At 44.3% G+C, this 16,142-nt stretch overlaps 1 protein-coding gene and 1 long non-coding RNA gene across 2 annotated transcripts; one reads left to right on the top strand and one right to left on the bottom strand.

Annotated features, from left to right (window-relative positions):
- Positions 1 to 1,659: 1,659 nt before the first annotated feature.
- IL12B (interleukin 12B) lies at positions 1,660 to 16,109 on the top strand. The gene is made up of 8 exons (XM_004737709.3): positions 1,660 to 1,796; positions 5,513 to 5,600; positions 8,815 to 9,090; positions 9,618 to 9,735; positions 11,214 to 11,431; positions 12,866 to 13,023; positions 14,365 to 14,496; positions 15,012 to 16,109. Exons 2-7 carry the CDS (start codon positions 5,513 to 5,515, stop codon positions 14,494 to 14,496), a joined length of 990 nt encoding a protein of 329 aa, XP_004737766.1. The 5' UTR covers positions 1,660 to 1,796; the 3' UTR covers positions 15,012 to 16,109.
- LOC123390804 lies at positions 4,485 to 8,961 on the bottom strand. The gene is made up of 3 exons (XR_006605423.1): positions 8,873 to 8,961; positions 4,923 to 5,125; positions 4,485 to 4,729 (listed from the first exon to the last, which is right to left on the bottom strand). It is a non-coding gene; the product is annotated as an uncharacterized LOC123390804 (long non-coding RNA).
- Positions 16,110 to 16,142: the final 33 nt, after the last annotated feature.

Genomic DNA, 16,142 nt, shown 5'->3' on the forward strand with positions numbered 1-16,142 from the left:
AAGTTTTCCATTCAGTAATCTCTGATGATTTGTTGGGGGTAATAAATATGTTTTTACAGAAAGAACTCTGGCCAGCTGATACATATTTTTAATCTACGTATGTGTGTGAGTGTATATGTGTATCATGTGACAAGGAAAATCGATCTGCGGAAAGGTCCCTTCCCCATCATGGTCTAGCTATATTCCTCAGAGGTGCCCATCGTAAAAAGCAAAAGTGCACTCGGACACACACACACACACACACACGGTATTATACAACCGAAATACAGTGCAACTTACTTTGTTCATATCTACATACGTCTTGTCTTAGATACAGGAAGCCTCGCTTTCTTAAGTTGAGGAGACCCTCTGCTTCACTTGAAGCCCACACGGCAGAGGAGATGGGAGAGGGCGCTCTGAGCGGTCTCGGGTCTCCGCCCAGCCGGAGCACCAGGTGGGATAACCAGTGGGACTGCCGAGTCAGCAGCGCCCGCCCTCTCTGGATGGGACAGGCGGAGGAAGTGTGCGGTTGGGAAGCTCCGCCGCTCTCGCCCGGGTTTCCAGCTCTCCCGCCCGCAGAAACTACAGAGAAAGTTAGCATGGGAATCTGCGCCCTTCTGAAACTCGGCGGGACCCCAGGAACTTCCCAACACCGCGGGGACGAGGGGCCGCGCGCGGTAACGGAAATGTCAGCGGCGGGAGTGCCCTGCTGGGTCCCAGGCTTCTGGTCCGGCACCACCTCGCTGGAGCGCCCTCTGTCGGCGGCTCTGGGTACGGCCCGCGTCTGGGCGCTCGTTCTCGGTGTAGGTGTTCTTGGTATAGGTGTTTATTCCCTCTTCGTGCGCAGTCTGCGTGAGGGTGTCTAACACTGTGTTCACCTTTCACCCCCCCCCAATGTTAAATTCCGCTAGGAATTTCTAATTCTGCTAATTCTGTGCGTTTGTATAGAGCTTCTAGGGCTGTAGTTATGTGTGCAAGAGTGTGAGGTTATAGTCTAGGTGCCCAAGGTTGTGTGCCTTGAGTGTGGCATCATTGTCTATATGCCTGATTGTGGATATTTCACTTTCTGCCCCCACCTGTCCGTGAGCAAGCACCAATGAGCATGGGCTGTACCCCTACATATTGGTGTCTGATTAGTAATACACACACTTTTATCATCTTCCCAGGGCTGTGCCAGTATGAATGAAAAGGGCTGTGTGTGTGCATGAAGCCACAGTAGGTGATAATGGTATGTTTCTAAAATCCAGATGTTAAAGGAATAATGTAGTGGAGGGGGATGTCAACTATACTAAATCATTTGCCTTTCGTCTCATGTTCTTTGACTTTAGGAGAACCGTAGGTTTGCTTTTGGACCCTCTGGAGGACAATTGCCTGATCTTGACCTGAACCTGGCCTCCTGTGTGATCTTTCCTTGACCTTCCTTCTCCAGTCTGTGGAGCCCAGGGTGACTGCCTGCTTCAGGCTCTAAGTATATTGACCATGATGTCAGTCCAAAGAAGTGAGCATCCCATCTTCTTCCTTTTTCCCCACCCAAAATTCATTTCCTCGTAGTTGATTACCTGGGATTTTGATGCCTGTGTTCCCTCAGCATTATTGATACACATGGGGGAAAAAAAAAAGGAACTTCTTGAAATTCCCCTAGAAGGTTTTGAGAGTTGTTTTCAGTGTTGCAACTTGAACAAGTCAGTTTCTAGTTTAAGTTACCATCAGAAAGCTTGGTAGGAGTCAGATATATAAGCTCCAGTAACAGTAGCAGCAGCAGAAGAAGAAACAACAGCTTCAGACCCAGCGAACCCTGCTGCCTAGCCAGAAGCAAGGTAAGAATTTCCTTAGCCCTGACACCCTTCTGCAGACCCTCAGACTCGCAGGCTGGCCAGGGGTGGCACCTTCTGAATGCTCCCCCTGAGCCTGGCATTGTGGAGTTGGGGGGATTTCTGGAGGCAGTCCTGGTAACTTACCTCTGGGGACATGAGCGCAAAGTTAGTACTTTGTGGACTGATGTAGAAAGTATTCATTTTAGAAGTCAACTAATAATAATTGTACACCTAGTTCTGTGAATGAATGTGCATTTTATAGAAAGGTTTGTTTTGTCTTATTTTAAAGTGGTATGTACATAAAAGAATGTTTATCAATATTAATGCCCATCAGTTAAATTGTATAACATGAGTGGTGCTTTCCTTAGTACTGTAAACTTTTTAAAAAGCTGTTCATTCATTAAGTCAGAATGAATTCAGTAAACAATTGAATTCGTACTTACACCTCATAACTGGAAGATGTTGAGCATCCTTGCTCCCTATTTGTGTTGGGTTCAATAGTCAATTGGGACAGTCAACCAGAGTAACAGCTGGGTTGTTAAGATTTTTTTGGATTTACTAACTTTGGTGCTACTTTAAAAATAAAAAACAACTGCATTGTTTAAAAGTACTTCCTAAAGTGTTTTTAAATCGGTGAAGAGGGGAAAAAAAAAAAAAAGATTATACTGTACTAGTGCTTTATAGTCACCCAGGTAAATTGTGTGCAACAATTTTCAGGTTTAAAAAAAAATAACAATCAAGTTAAAATATTTTAACCAAGAGCTTACCGAACCCCAGCTGATGGTCCACTTTTTTTCAAATAAGGAATTTCAAGATATTTGAAAGAATTTGGACTACCTCTTAGTGTTCCTTTTACTGGGGTCTGAGATTTTATGGTTTGTCTGAGATTTTATGGTTTCTTTACATTCATTCATTCTTCTAATAATTAATGAAATTCCTCTGTGCTAAAATACTAATGCTAAACTCTGGGGGTGGGTATGTTATGGAATAAGAAAGACATTAACCCTCCCATCAGAGAGCTCAGTGTGGCAGGGAAGACAAGCATAAAGAACTGTATTAAATTGTTATATATGTATGTATGTATTGCAGTTGTATTAAGTGCTATGAATGGGACTCAGGGAGAGCATATAACCAAGCAAGCAAGAGTCCTGACTTCTGGGCACTCTGCCGGATACCTTACCTGAATTCTTTCACTAAGTCCTCACCACAACAGGATGCCCACTTTATAGGTGGAGTGTGAGGCTTAAAGAAGTCAAGAGTCTTGCCTAGAGTCCCACAACTCATCAGTGGCAGAGCTGGGCTGCCAGTGCAGGTCTGCCTAGTTCTGGAACTGAGGTCCTTTGAAGACTATGTCTTTTAATTTTTTTTCTTTCTTTTTTTTTTGTCTTTTAATTTTTTAATCATAATTCTTTTTAAATTAAAAAGTAACAAGCGAGATAAAACTTGGAAAAGAAATGCCCACCCAAGTGTCATTGGCATGTCCGTGTTGGCACCAGCATTAGGGAGTGTAACCATACCAGAGGACCTGGGGCCCCTGTGTTCTTTATACAAGGATTTCAAGCATTTAGAAAACTTACAAGATTACATGGAAAAATATTTAATCCTCAAGACTCTCAAATTTAGCGTGCCAGTGAAACGTGGGCTGCAGAGTATAGCTCTCTGGTATTGGGTATCCACTGATCTGGAGAGTGACATGGTAACTATGCTGCCCCCTTTTTGGATTCCCCGGGTTCCATGGCTTAAAATGTGGGTGATACTAAAATGCAGGTTGTTTCTTAAAATCATCACCAGGGCTCCCTAGACCCTGAGGTGCAGTTGACCTGAAATTCTCAAACACATCTAAGGCCCTAGGAGGAAGTGGTGGACGCAGAGGCAAAGGGAAAACCCCAGCCTTAAGATAGAGCAAAAGAATCACCAGCAGATGCCAGGAATCTCTTATTTCCCTTCCCAGGGTGCCGGCATCTGGGCTTTACGAGCCTGTGTAATTGCAATACCTTCAGGGCATTTCCCTACCGTTGTATACAAAACAGACATATCAAATTTTTCCTTTGTCTCTTCCCCTTGGTGCAAGCTGACATGTTATTGGTCGCCTTCACCAATATGTCATCTTGTTGCATTGTCTCAACAACCCTCTGAGATGGGTATCATGTCCATTTTATAGATGAGGAGACTGAGGCTCCGAGATCATTTGAGCAACATCACACAACTAGCGAGAAGAGGAACCAGATTCAAGGCCACATCGGCTTGACTCCAAGCCTGTGAATGTCCTAACTGATGCCCTGTGGCAACCGGTGTGTTGGCACAGTCGTAACCTGAACTAGATTATTAGACATGCCTGTGAAAGCTGCGGGGACAGGGCGTGGTCTCGACAGGAAGGCCGGATCTAGTCCCATCTCTGCCACTCACAACTTTTGTAATCTAAGGGAATAAAGTGCATGGCAAGGTTCCCCTAGGTTAGCAGCGGTCCTAACAAAGCCATGATTTGTCAATATTCAATCACTCCAGCCAAGGGATGCTCATTTTTAAGGTATTTGACCAAAACTTTTGAGTCTTATTCTTCGTATGATTTACTCAGTGGTCTCAGAGCCCGTGTCCAGCTCAGAGAACACTGGTGCTTTCTGGGACAGATGGAGGTGTTTCAGAATGAAATTAAATAATAATCATCTGTACCTAATTCAGAAGTAGGGCACAATTTTCACATTTGAATTATTGGCACAAATCCTGGATACTGCTCTAGATTGAGTTTTACTATGAGATGGTGGCTGATGGGGCACAAAGTGATGCATTTCACTTCTCATAGTGGGTATATCAATATTTTATGGGCTTCTCCCAAAGAACATCTTGATTTTCAGAGCAGCAGGCCCTGAACACAGGTGAAACCAGGAGTTCTCAAAGTGTGGTCCTTGGGCCAGCAACATCAGCTTCACCTGGAAACTCTTAAGAAATGCAGATTATGAGGCCCCACCTCCCCCCCACCCCCTGGCTGGTCTCCCTGACCAGAGATCATATATTTGTTGAATGAAAGTGTTTGCTCCGAGAAGGCAGGATCCAGCCCCCAAATTTTCTCCTAATGACTCTAGCCCAGCATTACTTGCTTACCCATACCTACTAGGTAAAGGGCTATTTTACCTGGTAAGTACCAAGGATATCTTGGCTGAATGTTGACCCAGACAAGTCGTGTTCCTTCTCGGATCCCCGGTTTCTCAGCTTCAAAACAAGAAGACTATCAGAGGGTTGGTCTCCTTCAGCTCCAGACAGTCTGTGGTTCTCTCTTTGGAGATGTCCTTACCCAGAGACTGGCACAGGGCTCCTGTGATTCACATCGTATCTGTCTGACAGTGCAGACAGGAAAGAGAAAAGTTAAGATTAAAAGCAATGTACAGGGGCACCTGGAGGGCTCAGTGGGTTAAGCCTCTGCCTTCGGCTCAGGTCATGATCCCAGGGTCCTGGAATCAAGCCCCACATCAGGCTCCCAGCTCCACAGGGAGCCTGCTCATCCCTCTCCCACTCCCCCTGCTTGTGTTCCCTCTCTTGCTGTGTCTCTCTCTGTCAAATAAATAAATAAAATCCTAAAAATAAAATAAAATAAAATAAAAATAATGTGCATAGAATGGATTGGGTTGGAAAGCAACTGAATAGCTACTGACATCATCTCTTCTATTTTCCCTCCTCTTTTTTCTCTTTCCCTCCTTCTTCTCCTGTTTCTCCCCCTCCTACAGATGCACCCTTGGCAGCTGGTCATCTCCTGGATTTCCCTGAGTTTGCTGGCATCTCCCCTTATGGCCATTTGGGAACTGGAGAAAAATGGTAACCAGGCTCTCCTTCTCTGCAGTGGCCCCGAAACCCAAGCCCAGACTTATCAGGCAGGCCCTGGGGGGAAATCAGACCAAAAGGGGCAACCAGGCCTTGGGGCCTCCTAGTGAGTGCCATCACTGGGAAAATGCGGGCCATCTGTAATTCCTTCACCTTTGAGGGCATCCATGTCATTTGGCTTTCATATTAAATTCCAGAATAGGAACTTTTTATAGACTATGTTAGGAAAAGCTATATGGACTTCATGAGTATTACTAAAACCCAACTATGTCATACAATGAAAATTCCAAAGTGAAGGATGTGGGAAGATTAAGAGCTGTGTTCCATCATCCGCCCTCCACCTCACAATATCACTCCCTCTGTAGCACGGAGAGGACTCACCTCTGACCACGCACTTTGGGGGAAGCATAGGATTTAGGCTCACATTGATTTGGGCTCAAAGGCTGACTCTGCCACTCTTCGTTAGGTGACCTTGAGCTGGGTCACCTCTAAGGCTAAGTTTCCCCAACTGTGAACTAGGGATTTTAAAGGGACCCCCTAATACATGGATGATTGAATGTTAACGAATGCAGGGGATAACTCAACACCTGTGAAGGGAGAGTAGTGTTAGCCAGGACTGTTCTGGTTATTTAAAATGATGTCTGGTGATTCAAGAGAACCAGTTTATAAGCCCAATGATCAAAAAATTACTAGTAGAATAATAGAATAGGTAGGCGTTAGTAAAAGGGGTTCCTGTATCCTTCTATTATCTCTCACACAATAAATAATGTATTAATTGTTGTTAGCTGTTCCTGAAAGATCTTCAAATGTTTCTAATGGAAGCCAACATAATGTTGGCAATTACCATCTGTAATTGTATAATGGTAATGAAAGTTAATATTAATTGAGCACAGTATCTCATTTAATTCTCACAACTGTGTGAATTAGGGACTGTTCCATTCCCATTTTACCGATGTTGTAAATAGAGGCTACCGAGATTAAGTTAACTTCCCCAGTTTAACAGACCTGGGAAGGATAGAACAGGGACTTGATCCCAACTCTGTCTCACTTCAAAGTCTGTTCATTTAAGTATTTGAAGAAGGTTTTATAAGAGAGACGTAAAGCAATGTTTCCTACGTGCTTGGAGCACAGAAGGAAATAGGCATGAGTTAGAAGTAAAGACATTTCAGCTGATGACCAGAAATAATCTGTGCGTAGTCAGAAGAGCACCACCCTAAAAAATGGATATCTGAAAAAAATTTTGGTCTATCCCACCATTCTTAATCATTTTGGGGAGGTAACAATCCAGCCATGTCCCCTCTGCATGAGGAAGCTTTGAAAGCTTTAGACCCTCCCTTGAGTAAAGGCAAAAGCCTGAGCCAGATGATTATGCCAAATCCCTTCCAACCCTGGGATTTTTAGTGAGCTCAGGAAGCTTGGCTCTTGCATAGTAAACCCCAAAGTTACTTCTAATTTGGTAAACCACAGAAATTCCAGGAAGTGATTGTGAGGAAGAGAGGGCAGACGACTTTGGAGGCAAGATAAGGTGATGAGGCCAGGCACTAGGTTCTAGAATCCCTTCCTCAGGCTCCCTCTTGCAGTTGCTGTCCCCTTCCCCCTGGGTGAGGGTCTTCTAGGCCTTCTGAGTCTTAGTTGTGAGAGGAAAATAGCCTTGCTGTTCAGTTACTGGTAGAACTAGAGAAAGCCAAAGGTGCCACATGGTTTTATGTCAGCAAAACTAATCATTTCCAAAGACTTGCTTTTTACCTCATGTCTTTGTTACCCATTCAGTAGCTATAAATCCCTCTAAGGTAAAGTGAGAACTTTATATCCCATAGTGCTTTACATCTGGATGCCAACAATAAGAGTCACCATTTATAGAGCATTTAAGGGCACCATATTAAGCTGTTGCATGAATTTGATTGTATCATCCATGTCTCAACCTGCTGAAGCAAGCACTAATAATTTTGGTCATTTTGAAAATGATGACACCAAAGCTTAGAGGAATTGAATGTCTTGCCTGAGTCCACGGGCAAGTATAAGATATGGAGTGAATCTAAACTCAGACCTACGTGACTCCAAAATCCAGGCTCTTAACCAGTGTGCCTGGCTCTCAATTTGAGAGGGCATCAAAATCGTCTGGAGAGCATAAATGACAGACCCTCGGGCCCATCCCAAAGTTCCTGATTCGACAACCCAGATTCTGTATTTCCTGCAGTTTCCTAGTGCTGCTGCTGATCAGTGATCAGGCTTGGGGAACCATGGCATTAAATTACTCTAGTTCATTAGTAAGTGATGCACACAGGAATGAAGCTGGAATGTGACGCACTCATTGAAATACCCTACTGGGCCATTCCTCAGGTTAGAGAGCCAATGCCAAGCCAACAAGGCAGAAGGCCTGAGATTTTGCTCTTGTGCTTTAACTGGATGTAAGCTTGTGTAGCTTCTTGGTTTTGGCATGCTCCTCTATGACATGGGAAGACCAGTATCTACTGAACCACTTCATAAGAGAGTAAAATTGCTTAAAAAAATAGAACAAATACCATTACTGAGTTTTATGTAGTAGGAACTAAATCCTCAAATGCCCATGGAAAATTCTAGGGCAATTTCTCTGTACAGTCATCTGACCAAACATTGTTGTGTGAATAACTATAACCAACACTGAGTTTACAGTGGTAAGCGCCATGCTAAGTGATTTACATGTTTTTTTTTTTTTAATTTAATCCTCATAGCGAAACCTATGACATAGGTGCTATTATTGTCATTTTACAGATGAGGAAACTGAGGCTTGTGGTGATTTATTACCTTGTTCCAAATCCCCTAGCCAGTTAGTGGGGACATGATCTCAGTGCTGGTCAGTTTTCTTGACATGGCTGTGCCCTGCCATATTCTCCACGAAACTGAAATTATGCTGGAAAGTTCTTGGTAAAGAGTTTTGTGCTGTTTGCATTTTTTGATTGCATCAAGGCCTTCCCCATCTTGCCAGGGAATCAGAGGTTAATTATTAAAGACAGATTGCCAGTTAATGACTCCATAAAACTCTTTGCTTATCTTTTCATGACCTTAAACCCAAGTAGGGTCCAGTGACCTGAGATCAGTTATCTCAGCAAGCATTTGCCTCAGCAAGGCAAGGTCGTGCTCTGCAGTTCAAATGCAGAGGGGTTCCTAAGACCCAGTGCCGGGGTTCATGGAGTGTACAGTCCAGTTCTCCACTCCCTGTGCTCTCCAGTTTATGTTGTAGAGTTGGATTGGCACCCGGACGCCCCTGGAGAAATGGTGGTCCTCACCTGCCATACCCCTGAAGAAGATGACATCACCTGGACCTCGGACCAGAGCAGTGACGTCTTAGGCTCCGGTAAAAGTCTGACCATTCAAGTCAAAGAATTTGGAGATGCTGGCCGGTATACCTGTCATAAAGGAGGCAAGGTTCTGAGCCATTCGCTCCTGCTGATTCACAAAAAGGAAGACGGAATTTGGTCCACTGATATCTTAAAGGAACAGAAAGGTAATTCCGTTCGCTCAGAGAATGTCAGTTTTCTCTTGTGCTCCATAAGGAATAAATCAAAAAACATAAAAGATTAAGACGTGACTAGTGTAGTGAAACAACTAATATCAAATCCCTTACAGAACCACCTGTGTTCTTCTTTGGTTTCTTAGACACTTTGGGAGATCAGCCCTCCCAATGCCATGTTGAGAGATTTTCATGGTGAAGCTGGGTGATTTTCCTAAAGTTCTTTTAAATGGCTAATGGAAATTAACCAATGTGTATATCAGCCCTGGAATGGTAGCCTTGAAAACCTGAATACCTCTCTCTGACATATTAAGTGCATGGTGTACTCTGCAGCATCAGCAACGTATTGAGACATTCTTAGTCCTTGCTGAACTGCCTGTCAGGGAGTTCATCATTTTCCAAGGGAATAAATAGAAGGTCTTCATTCCTGAACCCCTCGGTGGCCTGTGGTTCACCACAACTAAAATCGATCTGAAAGAAAACCTCCAAATATTGAATTTTTTTGTTCTTTTCAAATCCAGAATCCAAAAATAAGGTCTTTCTAAAATGTGAGGCAAAGAATTATTCTGGACGTTTCACCTGCTGGTGGCTGACAGCAATCAGTACTGATTTGAAATTCAGTGTCAAAAGCAGCAGAGGGTAAGTGAAACCATGTTGATTTCTCAGTATTTTGCTGGAACTATTTCATTATGAAAGTAAGGGCGACCCCGCCATGGGCTATCAGTTAATGATAAGGGAGAAAACAAAGTCAAGCCTATATTTTTTCAACACCCCCTCCTGCCTAAATTGGGGAAAGAACATGGAGATTTAAGCTAATCGCCTGAACAAATGTGTGGGTTAGAACAGGATATTCTTGGGGCCTGAGAATAGCCTCTGCTTATTTGAACCCACTCATGCAGATGGCCTGGCAGTGCTTCATTAAGGCTCATAGCACCATGGGGAGGGATAAAAGGAGACATCGAAGCTACGAATGAGTGCCTAAATTGCACCTTGAGATGAAAATAGAAACAAGAGCTCCGGGGCATAGATCTTGAAAGCCCTGAAGCCAACTCCAAAACCCTGAGGCTTCTAGAAATTTTCCCAGAGCTATCTCAACTCCTTTCCTTCTGCCGACACCAGTAATCCTAAGTTCATTTTCCGATGCACTTGGACTTCCCCTAAGAAACCAGTTTCCATGGATACGGAACCTATGTTAAGCAGTCTGTGTGCCTTCCCTCACTCACCATCTAGGTTCCTGAACAAGGCGGGGTGACAGAGCAAACCCCAGGTGATTAGCCTGGTCTGGCCACCATTTAATTGAGCACATTAACCTCTAGGGTCTCCCTTTTCCATCTTGAAAATGAAAATGCTTACTAAGGGAACGCTTATACAAATGTGCAGAGACACAAATGCCAGTGCTCGTTGTGATATTTTTGGTAATCAGCAGGGGAAAAGTTAAAGTCCAGTGCCTTATCCTCTAGCTTAATGTGACACCATCAAAATGGATATCCCAGTCTGTGTGGTCTACCTTGGAGTGCTCCCCGTATGTTCAGAAGGGGAAGAGATGGTTATAAACCACATACACATATACATAGTTGGATCTTATTTAATGAAAAATAAAATCGTACTGAATACGTATAGACCAAATATACGTGTATCCATATGTACATGTGGGTATATGATTGCTTTGAATATTCAGAGACAACGGTCTGTAGGGATACAACAAGCTATGAATAGGGTTTCTATCTGGGGAGTGAGATTAGGGTTAAAAGAGACACACACATTTCATTTACATGCATTTTTATCTTTTTAATTTTTTTATAATTAACACGTATGGATTTTGTCATTACAATGGGGAAAATGCATTTAAAATTGTAGTAAGGAAATTTGACGAAGGGCTCTGGATCTAAACATTTCTGGATTCATTTAGGCCAGAGGCATGGACATGCAAAGCTATCTCTAAATATTTGTACCGCCTCTTGTGGTAAAGCCTGTTTTCCCAAGGAGGGCAGTTTCTTACCCCCTGAGGAGAAATCAAACCCATTGGAGAACTCGTGTCCTCCGACAGCTGTCTGACTCCAGCCGTTGGGAACTGACCACAGATGGATGACACGGGGTAATGTCTGCTTTGATTTCAGCCTCTCTGACACCCAAGGGGTGACGTGTGGAGCAGTGACGCTCTCAGCAGAGAGGGTCAGAGTGGACAACAGGGATTATAAGAAGTACACGGTGGAATGTTACGAGGGCAGTGCCTGCCCTGCCGCCGAGGAGAGCCTGCCCATCGAGGTTGTGGTGGGTGCTATTCACAAGCTCAAGTATGAAAACTACACCAGCAGCTTCTTCATCAGGGACATCAGTGAGTTTGCTGAATTATATATGCTTCATAAGGATAAATGCCATTTGTCACATGTTCCCAATGCCCCATGCACCGAGGTGAGGGGTTTACATTGCATTGTCTCCTTTATTCCGTACTCCCCAAAAGAGTACAATGTGGATACTATTCTCTGCATTTTCAGGAAGAGAAAATTGAGTCTCAGACAGGTTAAATAATTTGCCCCGGACCTCACAGCTAGCCACTCAGACCCAGCTCTGCCCCATTGGAAAGAGCAGGCTCTTGGCTACCCTCTGCCTGCTGCCCAGGCAGCTTCCATGGTGAATCCAGGAGGACCCCCTCAAGCATAATATTTATAATCAGAATGAAGGCTTCTCTGCTAATTGTAATTATTCCCAGACAGTCTTTCTCTAGCATTTGGGGGGTGGGGCGGAATCTTCATTATTGGAATAAAAACCCCTCCAAAATCGACATCTATTTTTTCAATCAGCAGATGGGGACTTTGCCTTTTGTCACTTCCTTTGCCATTTAGCCATTGGGCGTTCCTCATGAGATAAAATTCATAGAACCACAGAGCTTGCTCGAGCATTTGTGGAGAAATCACTCTTGGCAGGTAGGGGGAGGCTTGGGTTCACAGAGGATCCCAGGAAAGGTCTCTTGGAGGTGATATTTGGCTGAGTTCTAAAGAAAAGAAGATGTCAGTTGTGCTAAGAACAGAGAGAAGAGTATCTGAAAAGCATCTACTAGGGACCATGGTCCTTGGGCTTTGGACATTCCATAGACTGTCTCCCCTGCCCTCATCTAGACAAAAGCATGCTACCTGAGGACAGAGTCTTTTGTAGTACTCGCTGCTATATCTTCCACACGTAGTCCAGTAGCTGGCACATAGCTGGTGCTCACTCCTCATTTACTGAACAAATGAATGAATGAATGAGTGAGCATAGAGACAATCGAGCTTAACTGCCACAAGGCAAGTCAGCGCCAGATGTCGTGAAAAGACAACAGAAAGAGCACGAGATGGAAAATCTCTCATCTCATCCCTAGCGAGAGGCTCAGGTCAGGTCCAAGTTTGGTGTCAAGAGGGGTACTGAGCACAGAGAGGGTGGTCCTTCCCCACCTTGCCCAGATGTGAGACTCTTGTTGTCTCTACGGTATTTCTTCTGAGCATGACGCTGAGATAGTTCCGCTGCCGGGGCTCATCGGCTTGTGCAGGGATGAGAAGGACTCTGAGCCTCTCTCAGTTTCAGCCAGAGAGGAGGGGACAAGAGGTGAGAACACCAGCGTGAGCACCAGCAGTTGGGGTGCCTCACGTCTGCCAACCGGGTGCCCAGAGAAGTTAAGTAACCATTCTATGGACTCATGGCTGGTCAAAGGTGAAAGTGGGATCAGAAGCCAGAGCTACCCTACACCAAAGCCCCCTCAGCCAAATAAAGGGCGTGGCTTTATCTTCTTCCACAGTCAAACCAGACCCACCCATGAACCTACAGCTGAAGCCGTTACAAAATTCTCGGCATGTGGAGGTCAGCTGGGATTACCCCGACACCTGGAGCACCCCGCATTCCTACTTCTCCCTGACGTTCTGCGTACAGGGCCAGGGCAAGAACAATAGGGAGAAGGTAAGCTGTGACTCCAGGGCCACATAGTCAGGTTTGTGGAGGTTTATGGAAGCCCACTTAGCACTTTCTCCTGGCCCGAGACAGCTTCAAGGGTTTCACATGGATATCTCACTTAATCCTTCATGTAACCCTACAAAGGCAGACGGTATTATTACCAACACTGCACCAGGGAAGACAGTGAAGCTCAGGCAGGTTAAATGACATCCCCAGAGTTAAACCTGCTGGGAAGGATCAGAACCAGGAATCCAGTCTGGTGGGCACAGATCCCATGTTCCTAACCACGCTCCCTCCTCCAGGATGGGTGGTCATTAATTTTTGTGCTCAGACTTGGTCCTTATGTAGGAAATCTGAGATCCAGGAACCTCAAATCATCGTTGTTTCAATTTAGTGAGTATAATGAATGCTAGAACATGCATGCGATGTCTCACCCCAAACGGGTAATTCCCAACCTATCATGAAGTGATTTTGAGCAGAATGTTAGTGCTTACATAGGCTAAGACAGTGGCTTTCAAACTTTCCTGCCTTGGCATCCTAATCCCAAGGTCCAGAAGGCACTTTTACAAAGCCTAACCCTCCTGGGATCCCGGTTTTAGAAACCACTGGATAAAGGCCTTATTCAGGATAGTGTTCACATTTGGTAGAAATTCAGTCATTTAGTCACTCCCTGAGAATTATTTTTTGTATGGATATGGGCTATTCTGGAATAGATTTTACCTAAGTATTATTTAAAATCTTGATATGTATCTTCCCTACATAAGATTTATATCATTAATAAATAATATTGACTGAACACTTTCTACTGACTAAAGACTTAGCTGAGGATTTTACATGAGGGTTACCTTTAACTTTTACACATCTGTGAGATAGGAATAATTCCTATCCCTCTTTTATAAAGGATGAAACTGAGACACAGAGCCCAGATCATCTTCCTGTGGTCACACAGCTAAAAGTTAGCAATACCTGGATTTCAGCACGTTTTCTGATAAAAGGATCAGGATATAGTATTTCAGAATATCCAGGGGACAGATAGAGCATATATGCCTCTGTCCCACCATTGGCCTAGTACAGGGGTGAGTGTGCACGGGGCCTTCAGGCAAGACAGCTGTTCTAGAAAGATGAAACCTGAACCAAACCATCTCTCCCTCTGGGCTGAAGTAGAAAAGCTGCACCTGTATTTAGAGATTCTATCAGTAGGTGGCTCCCGTTCTACACACTCCACTGTTCATTGCACCTGTGGTGCCCAAAAACCAAGGTGTGCTTGTTTGGGGAGATCAAGCTTTGCAGAAATACACCTAGCCCATCTTGTGACTGCATTGCCAAAGACTTCTCTGTCCTTTTCAGAAAGAGAGACTCTGCGTGGACAAGACCTCAGCCAAGGTCACGTGCCATAAGGATGCCAAGATCCGTGTGCAAGCCCGAGACCGCTACTATAGCTCATCCTGGAGCAACTGGGCATCTGTGTCCTGCAGTTAGGTGAGCAGGCCCACAAAGGCCAGCCTACACCTGCACACTCAGTGTCCCCGGGTGCAGGGCAGTGGTGGGGGGGGCAGGGTGGGAGACAAAAAGGGAGATAGGGGGCCTGGCAGACAGTCACCAGAGTCAGAAAGATACATCTGTTCATTAAACAGATATTATTTGATGCTCAGAGTGTTCTGAGTACTATGCCGGGTACAGAGATACTGTGGTAAGGAAAACGGGTGTGGGTCCTGCCTTCCTGGAGAAGGCAAACAAGAGAGAGAGAGAGAGAAAGGTGGTTAAGAGTCAGAGCAAGAATAGCTTGCAAGCTGTCTTCAGGAGTGAGACCCTTATCCTGGGCACCCTTGGTGGGGGGACACCAAAGGCAACCGAACCCTAGACCACATAAGGACAGGCTGGGCCCTTCCAACTTGGAGTCCCAAACCCAACTGCCCCAGTCATGTGTTGTGTGAAATAAGAAGGCGTTGCTGCCACATTTCTAATTCACAGAAACTGTTGGTGTTCTTTTTCAGGTTCCAATGCCAGGATGAAACCTTAAAGGGAAAGTGGACGTTATTATGCAACATTTTCTAAAGACTGAATAGAATAGGCCCCCAAAAGTTACTTGCTACCTAATTTGCTTTTTTGTAAAGGATCGTGATCATGTCTTTGCAGTATTTTTACATTTATATGCCAAATGGCCGCTGAAATAATCAGCTCCTTTATTTATAGGTTTTCCAGTGACCAGGTTGCCACTGACCTTAATGCTATTTAAATATTTAAGTAATTTATGTATTTATTAATTTATTATTTTTATTGAACACTTGTGTGCCAAGATGTATTGTATGTTTTCTACTCTCAGGACCTGGTCTGTAAGGAAGAGGCGCTGTTATTGCAAAATGTGAAATTATGTGTTATTTTATACTGACAGCTTCTCAAGCGAGACTACAAGAACTTCTGTTTTATGACAACCAGTGAGAGCACAATGTTCTGATGCCAGCACCATGATATATTTGTGATGGATGAGAACACAGAAGTAGTTAAATAGAGGCATGGAGACACGGATTCATTTGAGAAGGTTCTGGAGATGGAGATGTTAGTTTCTGTATCCATGAAGACTTCCTGGAAGTGGTGTTGGTAAAGCAGTGCAGGGCCACCTGCCCTTCTCAGCAGGTTTAGTTTTTGGATGACTGAATTTAGAAAGGGCTGAAAAAATAGCGGAAGTCAAAATTCGGCTTCTGCCACAGAGGCAGTCCTTAACGCCATCCATCTTTAAGACTTAGAAGAGGGACCAGAGACATCTTAAGTGTCTGGAAAGTAAAAAGTTCTTAGGATTCAGGAAGGAGAACCAGTAGGGCCAACCACATAAAATTGTCAGATTCACCAGCTGCTCCTTAATAGCCACGCAGGAAAGCACACAGCTGCAAAGAAAATGATCACGAATTGCTTACTTGTCAGAGTGAGAGAAGCTGACCCGTGGGATGTGACCAGAAGGTGCCCAGCACTAAGGTGCTACTTTTAGTAATTTAAGTAATGAATGTGCCTTCTGTAAAATGATTTCATTTGTTTTCTGTTTACTTGTGTTTACATTCTGACGATGAACCAATAAAAATAGAACTTCTTTGCAATGATATTTTGGGCTTTCTCAGCTGACTTGAGGCTCC

This window comes from Mustela putorius, unplaced genomic scaffold, assembly GCF_011764305.1.
Source record: "Mustela putorius furo isolate JIRA1106 unplaced genomic scaffold, ASM1176430v1.1 tig00000145_pilon_pilon_pilon, whole genome shotgun sequence".
In the NCBI taxonomy this organism is placed as follows: domain Eukaryota; kingdom Metazoa; phylum Chordata; class Mammalia; order Carnivora; family Mustelidae; genus Mustela; species Mustela putorius.